Genomic DNA, 22468 nt, shown 5'->3' with positions numbered 1-22468 from the left:
TATTTAAAACAGATATAAGGTATAGATTAATCCATCGCTGCTTACATTTGACTTTAGTACAAAAAAACGAAAAATTAAGGCAAATTCTGTTTTACAAACCTAGCCGCTGCCTTATTTTCTTCTGCTGGGCCTCCTGCTGGTGTTTCTTCCGTTCAATTTCCTTCCTTTTCTGCTCCAGTTTCAGTCTAAGCTGCTGCAGGTCAGAGGGGCCAGGCTCAGGGCCACCATTGCTCTCTGCATTGGAGGCGTTGTTTGGGACAGGAGAAGGGCTTGTCACTCCCTGCTGTAATGTTTTAGCTGTACAATGAAATTTAAGAAAGTTTTAATTACCAAACTTATTTTGAATCATTTCTAAAAAATTGAATGTGATGAGTCCTACTTTAAAAACAAATTTTTAGGGAATGTTTCACATTGAAAAAGCTTTGTAACATTAGGTTCTGTATGGTTGATATTGACCAAAGTGATAAGAGATTTAAGCACTCCACTACCCATAAAATGCTTCAAATGGTATGTGTGTCAAATATCCTCTGACAACCAGTTTAACTCCTGGCCTTCTGTGTTGCTCAGATATTAAGTCTGGCTAAACTGCACTGACAAGGAAGGAGGTGGAAGGCTAAAGACAAAAAGTGTGCTGTTTTCTTCAGCTGTTCAGCACTGCCATAAAGGGTGTTGGTTATGTTGGGCTGTAGTGGTAATGTAATGCAAAGGGGTAGTTGTGTGGAGTTTATTTTGTTCAGGTGGTAATTTAATAGTGGTGTGTGTCCTGTTCTTAGTTGGAAGATTGTAGATTGTTCTTTGCGGGGGAGGAAGTTAATACTGTCCAGTTTGTTAGGCGTAGTCATTTCTCTGTACATGGCTCTGCCTGTGTTTCCTGATGCCCATTGGTTGAGCCACTCCTCTTTGTGATTGTTGACTAACATTGACCTTAGGGTGAGGTAGTTAACAGGTCTATCTGGTTGTTCCATAGATGAACCTGCCTTTGATAGCTTAGGGGTAACCCTGATAAAAATCCAGACATTTCTAGCATACTGTGTTAAACTCTGGCTGACCCTATAATGCTGCTGACCCCCAAACAGTATCAGCTATTGCCTTGGGACCCAACATCTGCATGGAAAGGGGTTAACTGCTGTGTGAGTGACAACATTCCAATTAGAGCCAATGCCTAGACTCTCATCTCATCCTCCACAAGATGAGCCATGGTTGTCTTTTGAGTGAAGGAGGCCAATGAGGAACAATATTGAATGGTTTATTTCTAACTATTAATTTTAGAATTGTTTTTTTTTTTTTACTTCCTTACAACTTTTATTAGGTTATCATTCTTTAAAAAAAATGTATACAATATTTTATTTTTATCAAAAAGCTAATTTTTTTATTAAGAAACAACAACAAATGGTAGCTTTGAGATGAATTGACTAAAGTATTGCACCTGTTTCAGATTGATTGGATGTCAACTGGTTACTAAAGGTGCTCTTGAGACCTTGACCAACACCGAGTTTATCATAGGGCCCACCTTGAGTGCCACTCTGCATGTAGATCAGAGCAGAGTTATCCACCTTTAAATGACATCAACAGGTTAATTAAACATATCACAGCAAAAAGCCTATCTATCTTCGACATATTAAAGAAACTCATTTAGCCTAGATCTCTTAATATCACACTCAATATAAACTCAATGCACCTTAAGGCCAAGTATTGTTGATTACAATAAGTATTTGCCATTAAATAGTAATTCCTTTGAAGACACAAGGGCCATGACAGGTGAATAGAATGTCTCTGCAGCTAAAAAATTTGCCCACCAAATAGTACTTCCAGACCATATTTATTTGCGACTTCTAGTCAGCCAGGGAGGTAACCAGCGCAGGAATATAAACAAATTATCAAATGTGCAACACTGGGGTAAATTTTCTAAATAACACAGCATATTAAAATAGAAAATAGCTCATCAAGAACAAAAAATTATGGTGGTATAAAAACTAATATGCATAAAAAAAAACTAGATCAAATAAAGAGAGCATTCATGGTGAAGCAAAATAATATTTAAAAAGAAACACAAACTATCTAAAACACGCTACTTGAAGATGCATTCTGATAACTCAATTGTGTGGCACCTTGTCAATTTTATAACCCAAACTGTCCTTCATTCGCTTCAGCTCTGCAAAGTTGGTGGTCTGCGATGGGGACATCTTGATGAACATCTTGCTCTCCTCTGCCGAGCCAAACTTGTCCGTCACCACCACCACAGCTGGTTTGATGGTGCTGTTGTTATTGATGTTGACGCTGCTTGGAGTCACAGGAGTGGAGCCAGACTCTCTCACCTGGAGATCAGAGTCTTACATTAGCAAGCTGGGCTAAACATCAAAGACTCACAGATGTTTCCTAAAGATAGCTACCAAAATTTTTTAACAAAAGAGAGACAACATTTTTAATGGAGTTTTTGCACCTTTTAGCAACACTTGTTGAACTATAAATACACTGCTAATAATTCAATGAAAGAGACAGACTGAGAAGATCACATTTGAGACTCAAAAAAAAACAAAAAAACCTTTGCCCAAAGTTTGGTGCATAATGACAATTTCAACAGACCACCAGCTGACAAATGCCTGCATCAGATGTGGTAAACTACAGGTTGCAGGTGGGTCTGTGCAGGGACGTGAAATATTGCACTCATACTTAATCTTTGGAATTGTAGACAATACATAATAATAATAATTAAACACACATTCTCTAAATTTAATTTTTAACTAAAAAAAAAAAGGTGAATACTTATAAATTAAAAATATTACAGTGGAGATATGGATAAATAGAAAAGATCTAGATTTAAGACTTGAAATGAAAACAAAAAACCCTTATAGACTTGGAAAATCTGATCCATTGACAATACAAATTATAATGCCATACAAAGTAATCTAATGTAATCACATCGGGAGTATAATGACATTAACATTTGATTTCTAAAAAGGCAAAATGACTGAATAGCAATGTGACATCTGACCTTGTGGTCCTGGTGTATCTTCTGAGATTCATGGTCTGAGTACTCCCCAGAGCTGGCCACACTGCCCTCCCTTGACCTGTTGTCGGCCATGTTGTGGTTCAGGTCAGCACTGTCTGCAACAACAGGTATCCCAGCGGCCCTGGCTGCCTGAGCTGTCACCCTGTTGTTGACAGTATAGCTTCCAGCTGTGCTGATGGCTGATGTTAGAAACAGAATTACATTATAATAGCTGGTGCCAGTACTTTTTTATTGAAATACATTTATCAAGTATGTACAATGAACTAATAAAAAAAAAAGAGAAAACAAAATCTACTAGATAAAACACACTTTAATTACTATATTTCTATTTTCACTGATGTATTATTTTGTGTTTCTAAGTAATGACATGTTATGCTTTTCTGTGATACTATCTACATTATTTACTGACCATTACTTCTAGCTGAGTTAAGGGGGGAAGTATCAATGTCAGGTCCTATGGTGAAGGCTTCATAAGGCTTATTGCCAAGTTGTGCAGCTGCATTCATTCTTGGAGACGGACTTTCACCTGTCAGAAGGTACACAAGTAAATAATGTTGAGATAACTAATACTGGGATATATTTTATTGCTTAAAAAACCTTAGTTATATCACTTTCAATACCAAAATCCAGGTATTTTATTGACTCAAAAAAAAAAAAACACCAAAAAAACTTTGTGTCAGCATTTTTTTTTTATACATTCTGAAAAAACAATACAGAATGGCATTAATTTTCAATGGGCTCACCAGAAGGCAGAGATGACACTGTAGTTTCCTCTGACGAGGAGCTTATACTGACTGTGGTCAAGTCATCAGTAGAAGATCTAGCTGAGTTTTGCTGATAAGCAGATGACTGTTGTGATGGTGGCCTCAGAGAAGGAGAGGGCACTTGTCTCCTCCTGTGAGACCTACAAAAATAAAAAAAAATTGTCTGAAATGTCTTCTATGCTGTATTTCTTTTTAGTCACCTGACCCTTTGGATTTGTGGTCATAGTTGGTCAACTGATCCTTTGGATTTTGATCTTATTTGGTCAAATAACCCTCAAAGTATATCCATAAAACTTTTTTATTCCAAGAATTGATTTTGAAGTGGGAGGTGCCATTGTGTTTCTGTAATTTTTTTTTCCATAATCTAGTGAAAAAAATGATGAAAACTGTAAAATATTTGACGATAAATTATTTGGGGGAACTGCTGAGTGTCTCACACTGTTCAAACCATAGCACTAGGCATTCCTCTTATTTCCATATGATCCATATTCATTTGCTGACTGAAGAAAGCCATACATACAGTACAATGAACAGATATTGAATATGTTATTCATTTTTGACAAAATTCTTCATTCAGAATTTCTACACATTAAGACTTATCCAAATGCAAAACAATTTCACAAGTTAAAATGATTAATTTGAAAACAGATAATAAATATTTTGTTTCTTACTTTTAAAAAAAAATTCCTCATTCAGAATTTCTACCTTAACCCTTACTCATGCGATGCAATGCAAAACCTCTTCATAATTTAAATTTACAAATCTTGACATTTCATAATTTAAATTTACAAATCTTAACATTATAAATAATAACTCAGAACAGGGGTGTGCAAATTACGGCCTGCGGGACACATGCGCCGCGGAGTGTTTTATGCGGTCCGCGAACACCTACAGAAATCAGGTGTACTCACAGATTATGCAATGCAAATATATTAGAAATAAATAATTATAAATATCTATATAAATTATTAAAACTTTTGACTCTTATCATTCATGATGAAGAGGCTAAAGAAACATTGTCCCTACATGTCATTCTAAATAAAAAGTTTAAAGAAAATGAAGATTTTTCTTATATACAACAAACAAAGATACAAACTCATTTATTAATACTATGAAAAACTGTGTTGAAAGTGTTGAGTTGGCATGGAACAAAACGTCAAGTCCGTGCTTTGACTGAGAAAAAAAAAATTAAAGAACAATATGCCAATCATAAACTCTAAACTGCATTGAATATCAAACATAGTATTGACCCAATCATCTCAGCAATCAAACTTATCAGAGCTAGAGGTCTTAACCAAAGGCAGTTCAGGGAAGTACTTAAAGATTTGGAAAAAAAATAATTCCGCAGTAGTATCCACAGGGTGTTGAGAAGAATATGGGATCTCAAGAAAGAACTTATGTTCCTTGAAGGGCATTGACTGTGACTTTATTACTAATATTTCTAATGAAGAGCGAAAGACAAGACTTCTCGTTTTACATTGAAAGTATTCCAATGGTTTGTTTGCACATGAAATGTATGTGCATGTAAATTTTTCTTCAAACAAAGCTTTCCCATTTTTCCAGGCTAGCAAGTGAAAACACATTTTGCCATTTTCTTTAGGTGAAATGTAAAACTATTTCTAGTGAAATGGCTAAAATGTACAAAACTTATTTAGGTTCCTTGATTTTGGAATGTGAAAGCAAATTTTAAGACGTTAAGAACTTAGAACCAGTTTTCAATACCCTCAGCTCACCATTTAATGCAGAAACTGATTAGCTCCAGAAGACATACCTCAAAGCAAATTATGACCTGTAAGAGAAGTTAGGGTCAGTCAGTTCTTCAGTATCACTAACTCTTGTTGCAATTCCTCTATTGGTAGTGTCAAAAAATTAAATGTAAATGTATAATACAGTGTAAATGGGAATTAAAACACATTATACACAGCTAGCGATTTTTTTTTTCTAATTTGTAAATACATGTGGACCCCCATTCTCCAATTTTCTTTAATACGGCTCTCGAAAGAAAAGGTTGCCCACCCCTGACTTAGAAGTATATTATAATATTAAAACTTCTCTCTAGTAGTGAATGCTAGACTGTACTTACTTGTCTCCCCTTTCCTCTGCCTTGGTAAAATTAGTATCCTTTTCCTTGGTGGGCCTCAGCACTGCTGGAGTAAGTGGCTCCAGCCTGTTGTCACTGGGAATAGGTGTTGTCCGACTAGTATTGCGATCTGTTGTACCCTGCTGCGGTGTCGCAAAGCGTGATGGCTGGCCAGATGTGACACTCTCGAGTTCCATGTAGTCTGGGAGGTTTGGATCTAATCCTCCTGTCATTCTAGTGGACATAGGAATTTTGTTAAAAATTTTAAAGGCATGGACAAAGACAATCAAAATACATGGTTAGTTTGAGCAGATGTCCAATCCATATAGTGTTGCAATCTGACACCTCAAAACTTCTACCCACAATGCATAATGTAGTCGCAGAGGCTCAGGTCTATCATACTCAGCATTTGTTGGATGTGATACAAGCCTTGACAATACGAAAGAAATATGCCCCCAAGCCAAAAAAAGATTGAATATAAACTTTTCTTTTAAAGGAAAGTCTGCAAATAATTAGTAAGATAAAAAATAGAAAAGATAAAAAAATGTAGATATTTTCATAGTCCACTTACCTGGGTGTGTCTAGATTATCTAGTTCACTCAAGTCTAGGCTCAAGTTTTCAGCATTCATACTTTGATTCAAAGAAGAGTCAATGCTGGCATTGTTTAATAGGTTACCTCTGCTCTGACTCTGAGACCTGAACATGGGACGAAATGAAATTTTTTTTTTCTAAGAATCAAACTTTAACAAATTCACCCGCTAATTAAGGCTTCGGGGGGGTTGTTATCAGCACAATAACCAAATGCCTTTAATTTTCTATACAGATAATAATTATTATAGCCTTTATATAGCGCTACTTTCATGCTTATAGCATGCTCAGAGCGCTATGATCCAATCTCATTTGTGGACCAGTGGGAGGGAAGGGGCATCAGTGAGAAAGTTTTCCATGCTGCCATCAGGCACTCAGTAAACACAAATCTGCTCAAGTTGGGTGTCGAACCTCGAGCTCCCTTAATAGCCAAACCAAGCCAAGTTCAAGCGTACTTAGCCTCTAGACCACGCTTCCCACAGATGTACAAAATGGAGGAGAAGAACATCCTCAAGACTAAAATCTAAGTCTTCAGCGGGACATTCAGCATTGCACCAAAGTGCTAATCCACTTCAGAACCCACTATAAGTAGCTTGTTAACATGTCAGGTCTAAAAAGCAAAGAGTGTTTTGAGATGTATTTTTTTTAACGATACATCAAACCTATTAAAACTGAGCATAGTAAAATTAAAAAAAAAAAGGTTATACAAGTTTTTACTAATGAATGGCAGCTGTGCAGGCTTTACAAAATTTATTTTACTTTGTACATGGAAAGCTTAATGAACATCTCATTATAAATGTAAGCAAAACAAATATTACTGAAGCGGCAAAGAATCTTTCATATATGATTAATTGATTGTGACAAGTAAGTAAGCAAAATAATTTGCAGCTACCATTTATGTCGAATACATCCGCAATCAATCGGCAGTCTCACTAATGTCACTGTCATCGCTATAGTTAGGGAAGCCATCAAAACTTGCATGATATTCACTGTCTTTTTCTAATAAGCACAGGCAGGTTATACAATTTTGTTTTTACTTATTTTGCGATCTGTGTGGGGTATACATGTATACGGTTATATGCTTGGGCTGGATATATGCAAAAAAATATGATCAATGTTAAGATGAATCAGATGGCGGAATATCTTTTTCTATATTTTTCAGGAGATATTTCTTTCGTTTATCCATCAGAAGAAAAATGTGACAAGAAGAACTATACCTTTGTGTTGTTATCTTTTGATCATCCTGCCAGGCCAAAACAGATTTGTGAATTGTTTCCCTATCTTGGGGCGAGCTCAAGGACACTGTCCTGCGGCCTCGTCTGTTTAATGGGGGTGATTGCCTGGTTTCATCTTGCCCAGGGACTCCGCGTTTCCCGCCGGAGCGGCGAGATAAAAGAGGCTGGTGGGTTCTGTTGAACAAGCAAGTTGTGTTGTCAACAAACAAATTTATGAAACAGAATTAAAAAAAAAAGAACAGGCTTATTAGGGGAGGAAGCTTGATGACACTTGCTGCTTTTTCATCATCACTAGCAGCTTCACCTTGCACTATGATATTATGGAATTGGACATGAACCATCTACTGGCCACATACATTTCACTTCCTTCTCCCTTTTCATTTTTCAATGCCTCGAGAATCACAATTCTGAATCACAATAAGGCTCACTGAGATTGATTTTAATCTTCCAACCAAAGCACTAATAATCTTTTCATCTAAATATTAAGACCACTATGCTGCTTCATTATCACTGTCAATTTCAAAGGATCAGATCTTTCACATGTTCAATGATGTGATCTTTATCTTTTATAATCGAAGCAAAAGTTGAACGACTTAGTCCTAGCGACCCACCAATGTTTGTCGACGTTTCCTTCTTATCGGGTCACTTAACAGTATCTAATTTCCCTTCCATTGTGATGGCTTTTCTCTTCTTTGAATGCAGTGCCATCAGAAAAGTCTGCCTGATGCTTGGGAGCCGTAATAGAGGGCAAAATGATAAACAAAAGCAGAACACATATAAAAGACAAGGACAAAGCAACAAGCCAAAATGATGTACAAATGCAACAGGGGTCTTCCTCTGTTCACAGCCACGTGACACTGCAACTATTTCCCACATACAAAGTTTGCGTTTATGACATTTACGTCACTAAACCAATTATGTCAAAACAAGGCTTTATATTGCATATCAGAGAGAGTTGTATCGTAACCATGAAACATCGTAACTCAGGATGAAAAAAGCAGAGAACCTACTATATTTACAATATTGTTGTGTGACCAGCAAAATAAGGACCATAACTTTCTCCAATTTGAGTCAAGAAAGTATATGAGTTGGGAGGACTTAGAAATATTTATTTAGTTTACTTTGAAATCTAAAGAGCCAAAGAGAAGTAAATCTTTTTCTTTTGAATAAATGCTATGAGAGCTCCTCAGCAATCAACCAATGAACTTAAAGCATGAAATTTCTGGTAAACATTTAAAAATCTTTAAATCCAAAATTAAAATGCTAGCCCTATGAATGAAGTTTCAAACCCACTATTCAATAGAAACATCAATAGAAAGTGCAAAAGCTCTACGTCAAAGGACAAGATTCCAAAAGTTTGAATTATTTTGAAATTGTCTACACAGCCAACTTACCTCTGACAAAACCAAGATATGAAACATTTGTCTTAAGGTATGCTTATCCTTTGCTGTACAAATACTTACGTGGGACTAATGACATTTGACCTTGCCATTCCTAAATTGCTGGCAGTGTCCTCAAATGGTAATCTTTGAAAACTTTTCTTGGTGACAGCACTGATTGGGACAGTGGATAAAGAGCTCTTTTTACCAGCAGCTGGCATGGCTGAAATGAAAGAGAACAATCATTAGTGAAAATGTTTTCAACTGCAAAAATCAAAATAAAAAAAAAAAAGGCATCAACGTTATTACAATTAAGACCTAACAATAGATTTTTTGTATAACTAATTATACTAAAAGAAATTTTCAGAGTTAAAATTAAACTACAAGTACAGAACAAACAATGGGAATAGTGAGAGACTTAAAGAATACAAATTAACATGAAGTCTCTTTTCCCCAACAAAATTTTGCAATCATTCTTACTGGAAGTGCTGATGATGAATGTTTTTTGTGTTTTCTTTTAATACATACCCATTAACAAATATTTTGTTAGTATTCATCTATGTAGCACAGTACAATGTGATGCACTTGTTTAAATATTTAATCAGAAAATTGATGCATCTATTGATTTATTAACTTCCTTTACAAAGCCTTTACAATAATTTGTATTAGTTCATTATGTATGTTAGTTTTTAAGACTAAGACTAAGACTGCTTTATTGATCCTTATGGAAATTTGTTGTGATTATAAGGACTCTGTTCTCATATAAAGACAACACAACAGAAAAATACACATAAATACAACAGACACAACATAAAGAGTTCATTCAGCGACTACACACAGGTATCTTGGTGCTTTTCATGTTCCCTGATCAATGAGTGGCGGTGATAGAGTCTGACAGAGTGAGGTACGAACGAGTTTTTGTACTGCTCCGATCTTGTTTTGATTGACAGCAGTCGCCCACTTCGCGACTTATTTATATAAACCTAATCAAACTCTAATTTCTTGACATGTTCATATTTATAAAATTGTAAAAGTACTTTATATACTATTTACCATCAATTTTTTCTTTTGCAGCAGTCAGAGCAGCTGCGGCACTACTGGCTTCAGACTCAGGGCTGCCAGGACCTTCAAAGCAGTAAAAAAGGTCAGCCAAAAATGTCAAAATGTTGACCTTCATGGACTCGTGGGTGTACAGGAGATCCTCATAGGTCAAGTGAAAGGCTTTCCAGGGCAAATGATTCCTGCAGAACTCCCCAATCTGCCGCAGGTTAAAGAGTGAGTCTGCTATACCTATATTGTCTTTGAGGCACAATTCTAGAAACACACAAAATGTATAGATATAGAAATGTTTGAACGAACAGAACAAAATAAAAAAGTCAATACTGCTTTGCATGTGTGTATATTTTATTTATCAATTTCAAGATTTATATTAAGAGTTTTTATGTAAAAAAACTAAAACTAAAACTTCCCATACATTAGATTAAGCAACTGTGCTTCTATAGTTGGGCTAACATATAGTTCTGTTGTGAGGCTAACTTAACAGACATTATCACTTTAAGAATATAAGTTAACTAACCTTGTATGTTAACTAGGTGAGGTCTATAGTAGGCTATCACAGCAGCCACACTGCAGCCATCACCAATATCTCTCATCAGATCTTCCAACAGCGGGACATAGATTGGGTCACGCTGGACGACTGGCTTGCTCACTGCTCGACCCTGGTGGATAGAGACAAATTCATCAATTTAATATAGCTTCAACATAAGCCTTCGTGTTGAGAGAAATGATCTGATAATGTGTTTTTCTTACAGACAATGGAATGAACTGCAGAACAAGGTGGCTTTGGACTGACCACTGATCTGCTGAAGCACAAAAATAGCTCAATTATTAACTTATTTTTTTTAAACCTTCTTAAGTGCACCTCACTCTGCTTGCCTGCCAGTAGCAGAGCTTCTCAACTGGTGCTATATTATACATTAGAACTAACAAAATCATTTTTTTTAAATAGATATACATTTAAATTCCTTTAAACCATGTGTATTAACGGAAAGCCATTTTTTCAATAACAAATCCTATATTAAATTTTATTTTATTTATTTATTTAAGGTAAGAACAAATCTTTATAATGTACGATAGTTATATTATATCTAGGTAAACATTATACACTATACAATTTATGCCATCTGATCAATTAAGTTGGGACCTAAAACATTTCCGAGTAACCTCGTCAGTGTAAAAAAAAGAACTTAGCAATTATTGAAAATTGTTTTTTCTTTAATCAGGCCTGGATGTGTTTGTAAGTAACTGAGTTGCCTGGTAAAAAGTCATGTAATTTTAAAATAGCCCTCTAGGAATGCTTCATTCACAATAATTTGACTAAATAAGAACAAACAAGACAAGTAACAGGTAAAAAAAGCGGAAGCTGTCATAGCAAAAATCTGCTGGAAAATAGCAAGAGGAGGAAGGATCAAAATATGAATATTACTAATGAAAATATTGTCAAGAGAAAAACATCTTTAGATGAATTATTATTTGTTTTCCAAAAAATAGTTTGGGGAGATATGTGAAAAAGATGAAACATTTGTATGTACTGATGAAGGGGTTGGAATGGGGTGTTGTAGTGGATCTGGACATAGATTTAAAAAAACAAAAAACTTCATTATAAAATAGCTTTTGTTCTGAAATAGATTTTGCAGGGTCATCTTGATAAAAAATAAATTTTATTACAGCTTTCAACAGTCTAACAATTTCTTTGTCTTTTTAGATAGTTTTCATGATTCAAAATACAAATCTGTTAGCAATATAAATTTATAACAGCTCAATGTTTACACTATTTAGAACGCACCTGCCTAACAAAAAGGGGGTGATAGGATAAATATGCCAAACTCCTACTGTTTTAAATTCATATATATTGATAAGTCAACATCCTAGGTTTTTTGTTATGAGGTTTAAGCCAATGTTAAACAAAAATTTACCATAAGTAGCAATGGCTGTGTACACCTAATATATGAATGTTTCTGAGAGGTGAGAAAAACACATTTTTTCTGCATTTTAATTAAAACACTTGACGTTATGACAGGTGGTATTGCATACAAATATTAAATTATTTTATAAAAATTTTGGGCAATGGGCAAACTTGAATTAGCTTGAAAAGTTAATTGGTGATTTGAGACACCCAATGATGTATCTGATAAAAAATGTAAAGTAGATAGATGAAATGATCTATTATAAACTACAGTCAAATATACATACATACAAATGAAACTTTTTAATATAAATAGTCCAGCTTAAGTTAGTACTAGAAAGAACTGACTCCAAAGAAATAGCTAGATGAGTCAATTCTAAGAATTGTTTAATGCATGCTGAAATGTCTGGAAGTGAAGACACACAGACAGTCCATGCACTACACTACCCACCAAAATAAATGGAAAGAGTAAACTAGTTGATCATTGTAAAAAAAAACACAATATCCTTGTAAAGTAAATTTGTCCAGTATTGAAAAGGAACTTATAATAAAGAACTATTAAGACACTTACCTTGTGTGCTGTTTCACCTCCTGCTATTGAACCTCCCTCAGCTTCTGGATTTCGCAGAACTGTACAAATTTTATTAATCCAAAAAGTCAAAGCCTCATCCGATGTCATTGGCAGCTCACTTGATGCGGGGAATGTTACGACACGTCTATAGACAAATTGATTTTTTTTTTAATCTAAAAATCCTATAAAAATTACAATGAATTTGATTGTGTTGGAGGTTTTATGTTTTTTTTTTTTCCTCATCTTAAATATATATTAAGCTTAATTTCATGAAGATTAATATTTATTTATTTTATCTATTTTGGTTCTCTGACTTACTTGACAGCTATAACCACTTTCTCTACACTGGCCACTTCATTTATATAAGCTCTCATAATAGCATCTATCAAGGCCAGGTGGGCTTTCTGATGAGCAAAAGCAAAAGTTTCTTAATGAATTTGAAACTCAGAATCACACCATGTCAATAGACTCATAACTTCTAATTTTGAATTCTATCAAATCTTAGATTCTGAAAGAACAATTCTGCATTAATTTGATTTTCTGAATGTAGATCTAGTTAATGTAGGTTGAGAATCCCAACATATAAAGATATACAAAAAAATCAGGCTGTTAAAACTGCTTTAAATGAATAAAGCATCTGTAGCCAATGATAGAAACAAAATTGAGGCGCGGTAGCTGAGTGGTAAAGAGCTTGGATCTGCACAGAGATCCCGGTTCGAATCCTGGTGAATTTTTTAAATATTTGACACATTGGCACATTCTAGGTCATGTCGTGCCCTGAATCCAGGTGAAGTATTGAATTTAATATCTGGATCTTTTTGTGGGTCATTTTTTTAAGTTAGGGAGATGCTTTTTTTAAAATAAATATAATCATAAATAGTAAAAAATAATTGAGGCTATATTTCAATTATTGAGAGCAGGCACTGGAGCAAAAGGACAGAGATAAAAAAAAAAGTTTATAGTGATAGAAGATAAATTTAAGTCAGTTTATATTTAATAAGCTAATAACAAATTTTGTGTTTACTTGCACTAAATATTACTGACCAATTTTATAGGTGCAGTCTGAACCAAGACAGTTTCTGTAACTGAAGTCTCATCTGAGATGTAGATTCCTTTCCTAGACAACACCTGTATGATGCTCCAGTGGCCTAGTGAATACATTAAATGTTGGGAGTTTTTTTTACAGATTCTTTACATGTAACTAGCCAACTGTATCACATGTATACCCCCTGTGAGTGCTTACATTCACAGCTCTAAAACCTGGGAGGCAACTTACATAAAAGAACCACATGTGACCCATCCTTTCATGGCAATAAGCCTTAAACTCTCAGATGTGCTGCTCATTCAGGTCAAGTTTTGATTAAAAACATTTGGATATATAAAAATGCAAAAAAAAAAAAAAAAAAAAAAAAAAAAACATAAAATAATCAGGGAATACAGAGGCTGGTTTAAACTGAGACATCTGGTTTAGACTCATCTAAGATTGATCTAATATGTATGCTGATTTGAATTATAAACATTGGCAATATGCTGGCCATTTTACACTGAATAAAATTTTACTAAGTGTTATTGAGTGTCATTCTGATCTAAACTTGAGAAAAGGTGGTCTGATGCTTAGGTTGTGTAGGCTAAACAGATTCTGATGAAATCATGCAGTGGTCTGTCATAGTTCAAGTAAATTATACAGAGCTAAAAGAGCTGAAAAAGGGGGAGAACAAGCATGGATTTTAAGAGAGTTAGAGCTTGTTTAAGTATCATTGTTTAACTTGTGTTTCTGCATTCATCTATAGTGAAGTTGAAAGCTGTGTATATATCTGTATCCAAGTTTGTTTCAAAAGAAGTCTAGAAGTTTATTTAAAGTTCTACATTAACATTTTAATACACCTAGACAGGTTTAGTTGTACTAGGTGTTTGGAGCTACAAACCAATGACCAAGTATCAACACAAAGCACAGTGTGAAATGAAATATGGAAGACAGAACTAAATGATAACCTTCACAAGTCATAAAGAATCTGAAAACCAACAACTTAGCACAGTTTAAGTCATTGATTAACATGCATAACTAGATTGACACATGAAATGCTAAAGACTTAATTATCTTCTTTTTTGAAGTAACGTCTGTAATATATAAGATAAGATAGAAAAGGAGGAATAAAGAAAGATACAAAAAATGAAAGACAAAAAAGGTTTATAACCTCCAAAAGAACCAAAAAGTAATCCAAAATGCATGTGAATAACACTTGAACATTTCTAGATTACAAGCCCAGGTTTCAGAAATAATGATCAAGATACCAGTAAGACAAACCAAATCACAGTCAAATTCACAAATAGTTATCCTAATATTTATAGCTGGTTATATATATATATATCTAGAAAATAACTACTCTGAAAAAACATGTTCCAATACTATTTTTTTTTCAATTCTATATGACCACAGTGAACTTTGCCAGTTGTAGCTTTAGTTGACTATATTTATATTTTATTTATTAAAATTTTTTAAACCAATCTGTCCATAAAAATAAAAAAAAAGGAATACAAATATTTTGAGTCACTTTTAACTTCCTTTAATCACTGCATTATACAATTGATTGAAATTCAGCATAAAAAAAAGTACTGCATGTTAAATCCATTATTAAGTTTCATTCTATTTTACTTATTAATGAGCATTTAGGGTAACTAGTTAATTCATTAGCTAATGATGAGGTATGTGTAACTAATTAAAAAATTAACATAGTACCTCATAAGATAAGACTATTGAGCGCTTCAAAACCCTGGTTCAGATACTGACCTTTCCACTGAGTATGAGTCTCTGGGAACATGTTCCAGCAAGCCTGGCAGTAGAGCTCACTGGATGACATGTAGTTGACCATGACTGGACGCAGAACCACCTGACCCTGAAATAAGTGCAACCATCAGATTACATTTCTTTTGTTCTTCTTTACTTTTTCAGCTAAACTATTGCTGTATGGATTTGTTAAGTTCTGGGGCATGGGGAAGTCTCATAAACTCTGTGGTATTGAAAAGTCTCATAAATCAGGTTTTTTAAGTTCTGAGGTATAGGAAAGTCTCATAAATTCTGAGTATGGGAAAGTCTTAGATATTCTAAAGTATGGGGAAGTCTCATAAATTCTAAGGTATGGGGAAGTCTCATTAATTCTAAATTACATGAAAGTCTCAAAATTTTCTACATTTCTTATCAGGTGAACATCTCCATGAAGGCAAACCTTATTAGTTTATGGTGCAAAAGGTTGAGCTAAACCCTTATTTCATAAAAAGTAGCTAAAATATTCACCAAATGATTCTTCTATCACAAATATAACAAATAGACAATGTTAAGAGAAAACATTATCTATGTTTATGTAACAGCATTCAAATTTAAAGAAAAAATAATTTAGCATAAATATTAATACTAAGTACGCCTATTAATGTTAACCTTTTGCAACACATTTATTAATATTAACCCTTTTGCATCACAGTAATTTAAAAAATTACTCATTATTCCTACCTCAGCAGTTTGATAAAACGGATCCTGGAGTTCTTTAGGTACATTGCAGCCATACACTTTGGACAGAAGCCATAAAAGGGATGACCTTAACTTGGCCTGGGAAAACATAAATATATACAAAATGAATTCTTATAAAACAAATGTAAGCTTGTGGGGAAAAACTTAAAAAGTGATAAATTAGCTGACTTGAACCTTGGACACAGCTACTAACATTAAATCTAGATATCCACATAAAAACAGTATAAATGAAAAACAGTAAAGATGAAAAAAAAAATATATTCATGTTAAACTGGATAAAGCAACAAAAATAAGAAAATAATTCACATTCTGTAATGGAAAAACTTTTGAATGAAACAGACTAACAGATTACTATTTTTTTTTTTTAACAAAAATAAACAATGATAATTACTTATGTAGTGACTTCAATGAACTGCAACTACAAATATGGACAAAAACACAACAAAACAGACACTGAAGTCTTGGAAAACACACCTGGACTGAATCTATCCTTTCTGTGTCTAGTCTAGTTTTAGAACTAATAGAATAGTTAGAACCCTTGCCATCAACAATATCCTCTTTATGAACAACCAAACTAGATTTCTGACCACCTGGATAACTTGGTGAGCTTACATTCAAACCACCACCAATGGTTTGAGTGGCTGATACATCCAACTGGCCAAATGGAACATGATCAGCATTGGGCGTTGGTGTGTTATCAATATCGGTATGATATGGTGCACTTAGGTTGGTAGTGGAGGCACTGACATCTGCTTTTGGTGTTAACTGGTTATCCTCTGGGCAATATGGACCACTAAACTGCAAAGGTCCTAAATTGCATTGCAAAGGCCTGATACTAACTTCAGGATGGTTTAAACTACATGAGTTCTGCAAAAGTGAACTATTTCTCTTGTTTGAACTAAGATCATCCAAGTTTGTGGTTTGTGGCGTATTCATGGAATGATAATCCATCTCACTGAACTGTAAACTACTAAGACTGTCCATCATACTGATACTGTGAATGTATCCAGAATCTGTATCAGCAAACATCCCATCAAGGGACTCCCTATCCAGAGATGCAGAATAATCCAGGCTGTCATCTAGCTTGTCATTGTGAGAATGGGAAGGCATCGTCATGGTCCTGTTCTCAACACAGCTTTCCATTGAGCTTATAGACTGGCTCAGTATGCTTTCTTCACAGAGGCTATCAACACTCCATTTGTCATCCTCACTATCAGTGGCCACCTGGCCATCATCTACCACACAACTTTTAACCACTGGGAAAGGTACTTTTAGGTTGGGGTGCACCCATGATTGTCTAACATTTCCAGACATTAAATACATGTCCGGATTTATTCCCCTTTGACTTAGATCTAATGCCAGAGCATTTGTGTCATAGTCAGCATCAGTTTCCTCAGCCACTTCAGATAAAATTAAAGGCTTTAAACCAAACAATCTCTTTTGCTTTGGAGATCTACCAGTCAAGTCCACACGATGGTAAACATGACTGTCAATGAAGCCTTCAGTATCTTCATTATTCAGATCATCTAGGTCAAATATTTCTTGTTCATTATCTAATCTATCTTCATCCTCCTCATCATCATCAACAGTTGCTTCAATATCGCCTTCATCATCAATCCTACCACCATCATTGTCATCGTAAACAATGTTATCATCAGGGCCATAATCAGAAATGTAATTATCAATTTCAACATCAGCAATGTTATCACCATTGTTATCCTCAGCAATGTCATCCTCAGCAATGCTGTCAGCATTGTCACCATCTGCAATATTATCATCACAACCATCAACAAAAAACTCATGATCAGTAACTTCATCTTTCTCAGCATCAACATTACTTGCACCATCACACACCGAGTCTACTATTTTGGCTTCATTTGTAAAAAAATAGGTGTCCATATTTGTAAAATTTTGCTCACATTCAAAACTCTGTTTATTTTTCGTATTTAAGTTTACAGTTCTGACATCCATCACATCTTTAACATCAAATGCTTCAATGACTTGCGCATTTGCATCAACACTACCAATGTTATTTCTTTCTGTGTCAGTAGAATAGTTGAGTTTGCTTTGTTTATCTAGGTTAGTTTTCACTTGTGTTGATGCATTGTTATATGAGTTTTGTGTTGATGAATTAATTACTGGAGTTGAGAGTTTTGACATTGTGTCTTGGGCTGATATATTTAATGGTGCAATGTGTGTTGATTCTTGAGATAATGGTGTTTTTGAAGATGTAACATCAGATGATTCCAATGTTAGTGTGTCTTGAGAAAATTTCAATGATGCATCTTTTTCCACTTCTGATGGTAGTATATCTTGTGTAGATTGCATTGGTGGTATTTCTTGTGTTGATTTTACTTTTGTATCATGTGTTGATTGCAATGGTGTTGTATCTTGTGTAGATTTTACTTTTGTATCATATGTTAATTGTATTGGTGTTGTATCTTGTGTAGATTTTACTTTTGTATCATGTGTTAATTGTATTGGTGTTGTATCTTGTGTAGATTTTACTTTTGTATCATGTGTTAATTGTATTGGTGTTGTATCTTGTGTTGATTTTACTTTTGTATCATGTGTTAATTGTATTGGTGTTGTATCTTGTGTTGATTTTACTTTTGTATCATGTGTTAATTGTATTGGTGTTGTATCTTGTGTTGATTGTACTGGTGTTGTATCATGTGTTAATTGTACTGGTGTTGTATCTTGTGTTGATTGTAATGGTGTTGTATCTTGTGTTGATTGTACTGGTGTTGTATCTTGTGTTGATTGTAATGGTGTTGTATCTTGTGTTGATTGTACTGGCGTTGTATCTTGTGTTGATTGTAATGGTGTTGTATCTTGTGTTAATTGTACTGGTGTTGTATCTTGTGTTGATTGTAATGGTGTTGTATCTTGTGTTGATTGCAATGGTGTTGTATCTTGTGTTGATTGTAATGGTGTTGTATCTTGTGTTGATTGAAATGGTGTTGTATATTGTGTTGATTGTAATGGTGTTGTATCTTGTGTTGATTGAAATGGTGTTGTATCTTGTGTTGATTGTAATGGTGGTGTATCTTGTGTTGATTGTAATGGTGTTGTATCTTGTGTTGATTGTAATGATGTTGTATCTTGTGTTGATTGTAATGGTGTAATATCTTGTGTTGATTGTAATGGTGGTGTATCTTGTGTTGATTGTAATGGTGTTGTATCTTGTGTTGATTGCAATGGTGTTGTATCTTGTGTTGATTGTAATGGTGTTGTATCTTGTGTTGATTGTAATGGTGGTGTATCTTGTGTTGATTGTAATGGTGTTGTATCTTGTGTTGATTGTACTGGTGTTGTATCTTGTGTTGATTGTAATGGTGTTGTATCTTGTGTTGATTGTACTGGCGTTGTATCTTGTGTTGATTGCAATGGTGGTGTATCTTGTGTTGATTGTAATGGTGTTGTATCTTCTGTTGATTGTAATGGTGGTGTATCTTGTGTTGATTGTAATGGTGTTGTATCTTGTGTTGATTGTACTGGCATTGTATCTTGTGTTAATTGTAATGGTGTTGTATCTTGTGTTGATTGTAATGGTGTTGTATCTTGTGTTGATTGTAATGGTGTTGTATCTTGTGTTGATTGTACTGGTGTTGTATCTTGTGTTGATTGTAATGGTGTTGTATCTTGTGTTGATTGTACTGGTGTTGTATCTTGTGTTGATTGTAATGGTGTTGTATCTTGTGTTGATTGTACTGGCGTTGTATCTTGTGTTGATTGTAATGGTGTTGTATCTTGTGTTGATTGAAATGGTGTTGTATCTTGTGTTGATTGTAATGGTGTTGTATCTTGTGTTGATTGTAATGGTGTTGTATCTTGTGTTGATTGTAATGGTGTTGTATCATGTGTTGATTGTACTGGCGTTGTATCTTGTGTTGATTGTACTGGCGTTGTATCTTGTGTTGATTGTACTGGTGTTGTATCTTGTGTTGATTGTACTGGTGATAGATTTTGGTTTGATTTTTTTTTAGGTGTTTCTTGTCTTGATTGTACTAATGGTCTTTCAGGTTTTATTTGCACTGGTGGAGTTTCTTTTGATGTTTGTATTTGCAGTTTATTGTGTGATTCTTCTGGTGGTATTTTTTCTACAAGTGGTACTTCTTGTGTTGGTTTTGATGGTATTTCTTGAATTGAATTTACTAGTGGTATGATTTTTGTTAATTCTTTTTGTGGTGTTTCATTTTTGAATTTCAATGGTTGATTTCCTTGCATTGATTGTACTGTTCTTGTTTCTTTAACTGATGGTGTTTGCTGTGTCAGAGGTATTGGTGGATTACCTTGTGTTGATGCTACTGTTTCAGGTGATGGTTGTACTACTAATGCTTCATGGGGTGATTTTAGTGTTGGCATTGATTGTACAGAAGGTGTTTCTAATGAGGACTGTACTAATGGGGTTGATTGCTGTAATAATGTAACTTTTGATGGTTGTTTTAAGGGTATTTCTGGTGTTGCATGTACAACTGTTGTGTTTTGTGTTGATTCTACTGATGTTATATCTTGTATTGATTTTACTGATGTTGTATCTTGTGTTGATTTTACTGATGTTGTATCTTGTGTTAATTCTACTGATGGAGTATCTTGTGTTGATTTTACTGATGTTGTTTCTTGTGTTAATTCTACTGATGTTGTTTCTTGTGTTAATTTTACTGATGTATTTTGTGTTGATTCAACTGATATTGTATGTTGTGTTGATTTTACTGATATTGTATTTTGTGTTGATTCTACTGATCTTGTATCTTGTGTTGAATCTACTGATGGCATTTCTTGAACGACATATTCTTGTACTACCAATGCTGATTGTACAGGTGTTGTGCCTTTTAAAGCTTGTGGTACTGATGCTGTTTCTACTACTGATTGTACAGGTGCTGAGCTTTCTAGTGCTTGTGGTACTGGTGCTGTTTCTACTACTGATTGTACAGGTGTTGAGCTTTCTAGTGTTTGTGGTACTGATGCTGTTTCTACAGCTGATTGTAAAGGTGTTGTACTTTCTAGTGCTTGTGGTACTGATGCTGTTTCTACTACTGACAGCACTGATGATGTTTCCAGTGTTGCTTGTACTGATGATGTCTCTAGCAATGTGTGTTCTGATGATGTTTCTAGTAAAGAGTGTGCTGATGGTGTTTCTTTTACTAGAGGTGTATGGTCTGTAGAATCTACTGGTGGTATTTCTTGTTTAAGTGATTCTTTGTGTGTCCATTTATCAGACTGCCCTTCTTTAACTAAGCATTCTAATGATAAGCTTTGAACTGATTGTGCAGGTGGCCTTTCTTGTATCAATTCTACTGCTGATGTATCAGAGTCATCTGCTGGTGGTGTATTTTTTGTTGAATCTTTCTGTATCGATGATTCTTGAGGCAGTTCATGGCTGGGTATCAAGGATACTGGCCGTATAATTACACCTGTGTGGACAATATCCATGATTGTCACTCTCTGGCAGGAGCTGCACCTGAATCCCGGCACGTCTTCCCTGGGCGCCCCGTTGACACTCACAGCGGCGCCTTCCGCTGCAGTACCGCAGTCGTCCTCCTCACACGAAAGAAACACATCCTCGTCCTCGTCGAGGGAGGCGCCCCTGAAACCTGACATCTGTACCAGTTGTGTCACATATCAGGCTACCGTATATGTGGAAAGTGTGTTAATCACACACAATACACTATGTGCCAGCATGTCAACCGAAAGGTTATATCACAAGTGAGTCTTGATCCTTGTTCTCTTTCTTCAGTACTCACAACTTGTGTCAGGTCATACAAATAGATCAGAGAGAGATGTTTCGGTTGATCATATCCATAGGAAATACACAAGCACCGAGTTTCAGTCAGCACATAGATCTATTATTCCAATGAATTTTCAGTACACATTCACATTAGAAGAGTCCATAACTTGTTCCCATTCTTTAAAAACACGAGCTAACATTCAGTGTATAAACCCACACGTTTTAACCAAGCCAGTCAATACCAATTAGAGAAATGTTTCCAAATAATTAATCCTTAATATCAGGCAGTACATTATTTATAAGATGTTCACACACACTGTTGGAAATGACACACAACATTAGCGAACGAAGTGAATATATCAATACGCGGTCAAAATCACCCAGCCTTATCCAGCCCTGTAACGGACTTTGAAAAGAGTAGACGCGTGCGCAGATAGGGCTACTCAAATGATAGACGACATATTGAGCCAATGGAATCTAAGCAGAAAACATACAGAAAATAGTTTCAGAAAGAAAGAATGCAGAAAATCTTAACGTCTGCTGTGTGTTTAAAATTGAAGAACTTGACAGTCGATAGGAGAATGTTATGGGGTAGTGGGTCTCAATTCTTATGGTCAGTAA

General features: G+C 34.9%; 1 protein-coding gene across 5 annotated transcripts in view; it reads right to left on the bottom strand.

The window, feature by feature from the left end:
* LOC106051513 (uncharacterized) overlaps positions 1-22468 on the bottom strand; it is a 54427-nt gene that overhangs the window by 21071 nt on the left and 10888 nt on the right. For 4 of the 5 annotated variants that reach the window (XM_056015179.1, XM_056015178.1, XM_056015182.1 and 1 more), the window contains exons 2-19: positions 16591-22163; positions 16099-16194; positions 15382-15487; positions 13638-13741; positions 12912-12997; positions 12594-12738; positions 10634-10775; positions 10111-10371; positions 9142-9280; positions 7661-7852; positions 6426-6551; positions 5858-6088; positions 3754-3914; positions 3420-3536; positions 2993-3189; positions 2109-2315; positions 1427-1553; positions 100-297 (exon numbers count right to left, since the gene is read on the bottom strand). In XM_056015179.1, the coding sequence (XP_055871154.1) occupies positions 100-297; positions 1427-1553; positions 2109-2315; positions 2993-3189; positions 3420-3536; positions 3754-3914; positions 5858-6088; positions 6426-6551; positions 7661-7852; positions 9142-9280; positions 10111-10371; positions 10634-10775; positions 12594-12738; positions 12912-12997; positions 13638-13741; positions 15382-15487; positions 16099-16194; positions 16591-21720 (7765 nt within the window). In that variant the 5' untranslated portion in view covers positions 21721-22163. The remainder of the gene's footprint in view (positions 1-99; positions 298-1426; positions 1554-2108; positions 2316-2992; positions 3190-3419; positions 3537-3753; positions 3915-5857; positions 6089-6425; positions 6552-7660; positions 7853-9141; positions 9281-10110; positions 10372-10633; positions 10776-12593; positions 12739-12911; positions 12998-13637; positions 13742-15381; positions 15488-16098; positions 16195-16590; positions 22164-22468) is intronic. The other variant, XM_056015181.1, reaches the window with a different exon arrangement.

Source organism: Biomphalaria glabrata, chromosome 17 (genome assembly GCF_947242115.1).
Source record: "Biomphalaria glabrata chromosome 17, xgBioGlab47.1, whole genome shotgun sequence".
In the NCBI taxonomy this organism is placed as follows: domain Eukaryota; kingdom Metazoa; phylum Mollusca; class Gastropoda; family Planorbidae; genus Biomphalaria; species Biomphalaria glabrata.
This window is presented reverse-complemented; position numbering and strand designations above follow the sequence as displayed.